Consider the following 7,737-nt stretch of genomic DNA (forward strand, 5'->3'; position numbering starts at 1 on the left):
TGCAGGCTCTGGGGGGGTGCTTACCTCAAGCAGCTCCCAGAAGCAGCAGCATGTCCCTCTGGCTCCTACGCGGAGGTGTGGCCAGGTGGCTCTGTGCGCTGTCCTGTCTGCAGATGCCGCCCCTGCAGCTCCCATTGGCCATGGTTCCCGGCCAGTGGGAGCTGTGGGGGCAGCACTTGGAGTGGGGGTAGCATGTGGAGCCCTGTGGCTGCCCCTATACATAGGAGCCAGTGGGGGGGACATCCTGCTGCTTCCGTGAGACCCGTGGAGCAGGGCAAGCCCCTGACCCTGCTCCCTGGCGGAAGCTCCAGGGCCAAATTAAAACATCTGGAGGGCTGGATGCAGCCCCCAGGCCATAGCTTGCCCACCCCTGCACTAGACCCCACTCCCCTCCCAGAGCATGGGATATAACCCAAGAATCCTGAATTCAGCAGTCATGAATCTTGATACTTATCCTGCCACTAGCCTTCCACGGTCACCACCCTCTACTCTGATGTGTGATGGGTTTACAAGACCTCAACACATCCCCATTCACACAGCACTCTGGGTTTTGGGGTGGGGATCCAAGACCTCCCCTCCTCAGCTTGCTGCAAACAGGCCCGTACCTGAGCAGTGGCATGTTCTGTGCCAGGGAAAAGGGTGGAGCCAGGGCCCTTCCCCTCTAGGGGCAGCTAGCCCTGATCTGGCCCCACAGTGGGGCAATGGCTGGCTCAGAGGGGTTGGGGAAGGGCAATGGGGTGTTCCCAGTGCTACTGGAGATGCTAACAACAGACTGAGGCATGAGAACCATTGTGGTGTGCAGGGTGCCACCCCACCAGCCTGGCTCCCTCTCCAGCCCACCCACTGCAGAAGGGACCCTTTAGGGGCTGCAGGGCTGGGGGCGGAGCCTGGCTGGAGTGGGCGGGACTTTGGACCTCTGCCCCCTGGCTGCTGCTCAGCCCAGCGTGGGGCTTCCCGTGCTGGCTCCACCCAGCTAGGTGGGTATAAAGGGGCGGCTGGGGCTAGGGCCTCTTATTGCAGGAGGAGTGAGGAGCCAGTGAGTGGGGTTAGAGCTGTGGTGTGGGTTGGCTTGGCTGCTGGGGGCAGAGCAATGGGTGAGGTGGGGGGCTAGGTGATGGGGGAAAATGTAGGTGGGGGATGAGCAGGGTGGGGAGCAGAGTAATGGGGGGGGCTAGTGGGGGGATGAGCTAGGGTAATGGGTGAGGTGGGGGGCTGGGCCTGACAGGTGTGTGGGGAACAGGTGGTGCTGATGAGTTGATAGCATTGGGTGTGGGTGATAGTGGGGCATGTAACAGGTGTTAACAGGCATGTGGGGCTGGGAGGGTGCAGACCTCTCACTTCTACGCTCTGAAAGCCCCTGAGCTGTGAGGCAGGACTCCTGGGTTCCCTCCTTGGCTCTGAGAGGGGAGTGGGGAGGGGCTCTGGCTTTGGGGGGCTGGGTGTGCCAGGGAAGGGAATCTGTAAAATGCTGGGGGTGGGGGGGCAGAAATGTAGGGTAGCTGGAAAAACCTGCTGGGCTCCCCTGGGGCCAGAGGAATCTGGCTGGGTGAGTCCCTGGGGTGGGGCTGTAAGCCCAGGACAGTGAGACTGGGGGAAGATCCAGATCTCTCTGGCCACTTAAGGGGCTATGACTCCCAGGCCGTGCTGGGGTGGGGGGTACTATCCCAGACAGGCCTTGATGCCTCTGACCCTGCCATCCACTGTATCTGGCCATGCTGGGTGTGGCTGGTGCTGGACTCTATGCAGGACAGCCTTGGTTCTGGGGCGGGGCTTCTGGGCCTGTTGGGGGCTGAGGGGGAACAGAACTCCAGGCTCACTTTGAGGTGGGGGCCTTGTATTTGCCTAAATTTATCAGCATATATTAGCATGCCAATCCAAGTGCCCCGCCCCCAGTCCTGCAGGGGAGCCTCTGGTCTCTAAACCCCCTTGTCTGTTGCAGGATCTGAGCTGGGAGAGTCCCCCCAAAGGCAGAACATGGTGGAAAAAGGAAACCCCTTCATTGTGGGAGTGCTGATTCTAGGGAACATCATCATCCTGGTGAGGAGGTTTAGGGGGCTGCTAGGCTGAGAGGAGTGGGTATGTCTGGGGGGATCTGGAGGTTGGGGTGTTGGCTGCTGTGGGAAGAGGGCAAGGCTATTTGGGGGGACCTGGGTACTTGAATTTCTAGGAGACACCCCACACAGCTGGCTTAGCTGGTGCTGTATGCCATGGGGGATTCAGGGGGCTAGGGCTGGGCCAGACTTGGGGTCCCAGGGAGCTCACACCCCTCCCATAAACCCCTGCCCCATAGATATGTGGTTTGAGTGCTGGGAGGTGGCTGCATGGGGGTGGGGTTTGGGGTCCTGGGCTCACCCTCCACCCTGCTCCCAGATCTGCAGTGTAGGGATGAGGTTCAGGGTCCCGGGGCTCACCCCCAAACCCAGCCCCCTAGATGTGCAGCATATGGATGCAGTGGTGGGGGGCTGGGGTTTGGGGGGCTGGGGCTCACCCCCCCCTGCACACCTCAGATGTGTAGCATAGGGATGGGGCTTGGGGTCCCAGGGCTCAACCTGAACCCTGCCCCCAGATGTGTGGTATCGCGCTCTACGCGGAGACGGTTTGGGTCACGGCTGACCAGTACAAGGTTTACCCCATCCTGGGAGTGTCAGGCAAGGATGATGTCTACGCGGGTGCCTGGATCGCCATCTTCTGCGGCTTCGCCTTCTTCTGCCTCGGCGTCTTCGGCATCGTGGCCCTGGCCCGGGGCAGCCGCCTGCAGCTCATGCTGGTGCCTGGGGTTGTGTGTGTGTGGTGGGGGGCTTGCTGTACAGAAGGGTGCTGTGGGGCTAGGGTGACCGGACAGCAAATGTGAAAAATCGGGATGGGGGTTGGGGGTGTAATAGGAGCCTATACAAGGGAGAGACCCAAAATTGAGACTGCCCCCTGTGCCTGGGGTGGTGTGTGTGGTGGGGGCAGCCTCATGGTATCCCTGACTGGGGGGTGTTGGGGAGAGGAGGATCCTGGGGATGGGGGGGGAATGGGAATCAATGAGGCACCTTGCCCCATGAGTGGGGGGAAGCTCAGGGGTTCATGCCCCATGTGGGCCCCCACAGCAGGGTCTCACAAGATCTCTTCTCCCCTCCACACCAAGTACCTGGTATTGATGCTGATCGTCTACATCTTCGAATGTGCCTCCTGCATCACCTCCTACACCCACCGTGACTTTGTGAGTGTGGCATCTGGATGCCAGGGTTCCCTCCTGGAGGGGGAGCAGGGGGGCTAGTGGGTAGAGCTACGGGGACTGGGGATCAGGATGTCTGACTTCTATCCTGGCTCTGGGAGGGCAGAGGTGCTGGGAGTGGAGGGGCATGGGTGGAAGTCAGGATGCTTAGGCTGGGGTAGGGCCCATGAGGGTTTCTGCCTGGCCCTGCCCCCATGGGTCCCTCTTGCCCCCCCCCAGGTGGTCTCCAATCACAGGATGGTCACCAAGCAGATGCTGACATTCTATGCGGCCCCCACAGCCCAAGGCCGGGAGCTGACCCGCATGTGGGACCGGATCATGATGGAGGTGAGTCTTCCCCACCTTGGGACCCCACGCCTGGCAGGCAGGCAGCCAGCCCCCTGCAGCCAGGGCCGGCTTTAGGAAGTGCGGGGCCCAATTCGAACATTTTCGGCGCGGCCCTGGCAGGGATGATTAAAACAAAGCCTTTTATTTCTTCCATGTAGCATTTACTTTCCATAACTATATAAATAATACAATTATATATTATGTACATTGCATCATATATGCTGTTGATTGCTTATTAATGACCCCCATTTCACATGTGTGGGTCCCTGCCACTCCCTGTGGTGTGCACATGTGTGGGTCCCAGCTGCTCCCTGCCCCCCTCATTGAAGCAGGTGCAGGGTTATTGACCTGGGAACTGCAGGGCAGCAGTGGACATGAGGCTGGTTGGAGGCAGGGCAGGGGCTGACTGGAGGTAAGGTCTAGCTGCAGGCAGGGCAATGGGTGCAGGGCTGGCTGGAGACAGGGGTGTGGGGTGGGCTGGCTTCAGGCAGGGCTGCAGAGGCGTGCAGCAGGGGTTGAGAGGGCTGGAGACAGGAGTACAGAACTGGCTGGCTTCAGGCAGGGGGGTGCAGCAGGGATTGGCTGGAGACAGGGTAGGGGGTGCGGAGCTGGGTGTGGGCGGGGTGGGCAGGGTGTGCAGTCCTGGTGCAGGCAGGGCTGTGTGTGGGGCTGGCTGGCTTTGAGCAGGGCCACAGAGGTGTGTGGCAGGGGTTGGCTGGAGACAGGGCAGGGGGTTTGGCAGGGGCTGGCTGTGGGCACGGGGTGCAGAGCTGGCTGCAGGCAGGGGGGGCAGGGCTGGTGTGGGTGGGGCAGGGGGTGCAGCAGAGGCAGCTGAAGCCCCTGCCCTTTAAATAGCCCCCAAGGCTCCTGCTATCCCAGGGCTCTGGGGGTTATTTAAAGGGCCTGGGGCTCCCCTACTTCTACCCCCCCCCAGACATTTTAAATAGCCGTGGGATCCCTGGAGAATACTTGGGGGTGGGGGGGCTCCGGTGGCTATTTAAAGGATGGGGTGGCAGAGGCAGCTGGAGCCCTGGCCCTTTGAATAGCCCTCAAAGGCCTGGGATAGCGGGGGGCTTTGGGGGCTATTTAAAGGGCCCAGAGCTCCAGCCAGGAGAGCAGGGCCGCGGGGTAGGGCTGGGCCATGGAAGACCCTGGAGCAGACCACAGCCGGGCTAAGTTTTAATAATAAAAAAAAAGAAAACAAAATGTAAAAGGAGCTTAAGGCACAGGGCCCTCTTAGGCACGGGGCCTAATTCTGGGGAATCAGCTGAATCGTCCTAAAGCCGGCTCTGCCTGCAGCCTCCCTTTGGCTGCTGCGAGCCCATTTCCATGGTGACCCCTCCCCTGCAGTGGGCACCTACTGAAAGGACTTGACCCCTTGCCAGATGCCCAGGGCTGCTGCCAGGCTGGGCTCATTTGCTCTGGGTCCTCTCTTCTCCCCTCCCCCCCGCCATCAGGGGAGCAGGCATGGTCCAGCCAGGGGATGCTACAGATTGCCAGGCATCCAGTTGAAACCATCGGAAGGCCCAGTTGAAAAGGGATCCTGGCAGCTCCGGTTGGCACCACTGACTGAGCCATTAAAAGTCCAGTTGGTGGTGCAGTGGGGCTAAGCAGGCTCCCTGGCTCTGCATGGCTCCCAAAGCAGTGGCATGTCCCCATCCAGCTCCTACGCATAGGGGCAGCCTGGGGCTCTGCACACTACCCTGGCTCTGCAACTCCCATTGGCCAGGAACCACGGCCAATGGGAGCTGCGGGGGCAGTGCCTGTGGATGGGGAAGAGCATAGCGCCACTTGGCCATGCCTCCACGTGGGAGCCGGGGAGGGGATGTGCTGCTGCTTCCAGGAGCTGCCTGACGTAAGCATTGCCTGGAGCCTGCACCCCGATGCCTTCCTGTGCCCCTGCCCCAGCCCTGATCCCCCTCATTTCTGGCCCCACCCCAGAACCTGCACCCCCAGCCAAGAGCCCTCACCCCCTCCTGCACCCCTGCCTTACCCTAGAGCTCCCTCCTATGCTCCAGACCTGTTGGCTGCACCCCAAACCCTTCATCCCTGAGCCAGCCCAGTGAAAGTGAGGTGAGGGTGGGGAGAGGAATGGGTTGGGATGTTCGGTTTTGTGGGAGGAGAAAGTTGGCAACCCAGTGGGGTGGGTGGGGGTGTGTGTGTGTGTTGCCCACCCTAGGGATGTAAACCTTGGCTAGGAGGGCTAGATTAACCCTTTCTTGTCCCTTTGCAGCAGATGGGGGAGAGGGCCTGATCCTGGGCTGGGGGGGGCTGTACTCAGCTTTGCCCCCCTGTATTCATGGTGGGCTCTGAGGGTCAGGGCTGTCTGGTGGGGTGGATGGGAGCCTCCCAGAGAAGGGTCTGGGAGGGGACCAGGCACACTGGGCAGGAGGGGGCCGTGGGAAGGGGGCAGCGCTAACAGCCATGTCGTCTCTTCTCCCTACCCGCCCCCAGCAACAGTGCTGCGGCGCGACGGGCCCCCTGGACTGGGTGAACCATACGTCCACCTTCCGCTCCTTCTACCCTGAGGGGCTGGCGCCATGGCCCTTCCTCTGCTGCAAACGCGACGCCAACTTTGTTATCCTCAGCCCAGAGGGCTGCCGTGTGGGGCACGTGGATTATATCAACACCAAGGTAAGGAGTGCTCCTCAGCCCTGACCCACAGCCCTGGGCTCCACCCCCACCCCCCCCAGCTCTGCCAGTGCTCCTCAGCCCTGACCCACAGCCCTGGGCTCCACCCCCACCCCCCCAGCTCTGCCAGTGCTCCTCAGCCCTGACCCACAGCCCTGGGCTCCACCCCCAGCTCTGCCAGTGCTCCTCAGCCCTGACCCACAGTGCCCTGCTAGCCCAGCCCTGGGCTCCCCCAGCTCTGCCAGTGCCCCTCACTCTCGACCCGCAGCCCCTCCTGTTCCTTGGCACCCAGCTACTTAGCTCTGCCTTAGTCCTGGCTCCCAGCCCCTCCCCTGACCCCTGTCTGTGCAGGGGTCACAGCATCTGTCTCCCTAGGGCTGCTTTGAGCACATTGAGAATGCCGTCAACAGCTACACCTGGGGCATCTCCTGGTTTGGATTCGCCATCCTCATGTTCACGGTGGGTCTGGGCTCCAACGTGGGTGGGAAGTGGGACTGAGGGATCCTTCCCTGAGGGGGTGAGTGTGGGGGTGTAGTTCTAAAGCCTCTTCAGCAGGCAGGACACCAGGCCAAATGGGCACAGGGGCAAGGGCAGCTGGGCCACTGGGCTAGGTGTGCCGATGGGTATGATCTCAGGGTCTTTCTTTCTTTTTCCCTGCAGTGCCCAGTGATGCTCTTAGCCATGTACCACTACACCACACTGTGACACCCCCTGCCCCACACACCCTGCACTGCTGTGGGGCAGGGCTCCTTTGACCCACCTGCAGCATCAGTGAGGGGAGGAAGCCAGCCAGTCCCACCCCCAGCCTATGTCTCAGAGCTGGGCAGACCAGCATGGTGACCACCTGCAACTGCCTCAGCCCTGCTCCTGCCAGTGTGCTGGCTGTGGGGGGACAGCACCTGGGGGGGCTGATCACTGTGAAACACCCCCTGTGACCTCTGACCTTTTAAAACCTCTATTAAACACCCTGAAAAACACCTCTTGGTCTGTGTGATGGGGGGTAGGGTTGTAAATGTCCCCTGGCCTCTAATAGCTGGGTGCTGGTGTTTGGTTAATGGGGAGGGGAAGTCTCCTCCACCAGCAGCACAGGGCCCCTGTCCCTTTGGATGGGAACAGTTGCTTGCTCTGTGGGCCGGGGGGGGTGTGCTTTACACCCCCTTCCTACTTAGCTGCCCTCAGCTGGGCTGTGAATTTTTCAGCAATACCTGCAGACTACCCCAGCAGCAAAGGAGGCCTCATCCCCTGTGCCTGCCCCCCACCCTTAAGGCTAGGGTATTTGTGCACGCGCACACACACCCAGTGGCAGGCTGGGCAGTGTTGTGGGCAGCAAGATGTCAAGGCTGCAGCCCCCTGCCTGCCTTGGCCAGGTGTGTCCCTTTGCAGCAGGAGGCTGGCCTGGAAGCTTGGCTCCCTTTTCTGCCCCACTGCTGCTGCCTATTTGCCCCATGTGCTGCTGGGTGTGAGCCAGGAGGGCCTTGACCCCTCTTGGGAAGGTGGGATGGGAGCAGCTGAGACCCTCTGCCAGGGCCCAGTGGGCAGCATCTGAACTGTTCCCCTGC

At 61.2% G+C, this 7,737-nt stretch overlaps 1 protein-coding gene across 1 annotated transcript; it reads left to right on the top strand.

Annotated features, from left to right (window-relative positions):
* Positions 1–1,032: 1,032 nt before the first annotated feature.
* Positions 1,033–7,136, top strand: UPK1A (uroplakin 1A). The gene is made up of 8 exons (XM_030543426.1): positions 1,033–1,094; positions 1,940–2,037; positions 2,567–2,767; positions 3,131–3,205; positions 3,440–3,547; positions 6,002–6,181; positions 6,554–6,637; positions 6,839–7,136. The coding sequence occupies exons 1-8, from the start codon at positions 1,091–1,093 to the stop codon at positions 6,881–6,883; spliced, it is 795 nt and encodes a 264-aa protein (XP_030399286.1). The 5' UTR covers positions 1,033–1,090; the 3' UTR covers positions 6,884–7,136.
* Positions 7,137–7,737: the final 601 nt, after the last annotated feature.

Source organism: Gopherus evgoodei, unplaced genomic scaffold (assembly GCF_007399415.2).
Source record: "Gopherus evgoodei ecotype Sinaloan lineage unplaced genomic scaffold, rGopEvg1_v1.p scaffold_31_arrow_ctg1, whole genome shotgun sequence".
Lineage (NCBI taxonomy): Eukaryota > Metazoa > Chordata > Testudines > Testudinidae > Gopherus > Gopherus evgoodei.

Excerpts from the sequence above, each read along its gene's own strand:
- UPK1A (XM_030543426.1), top strand. Across the intron at positions 2,038-2,566 it reads TAGGGAACATCATCATCCTG|ATGTGTGGTATCGCGCTCTA; the intron begins GTGAGGAGGTTT and ends CCCTGCCCCCAG. Across the intron at positions 6,638-6,838 it reads TCGCCATCCTCATGTTCACG|TGCCCAGTGATGCTCTTAGC; the intron begins GTGGGTCTGGGC and ends TTTTCCCTGCAG.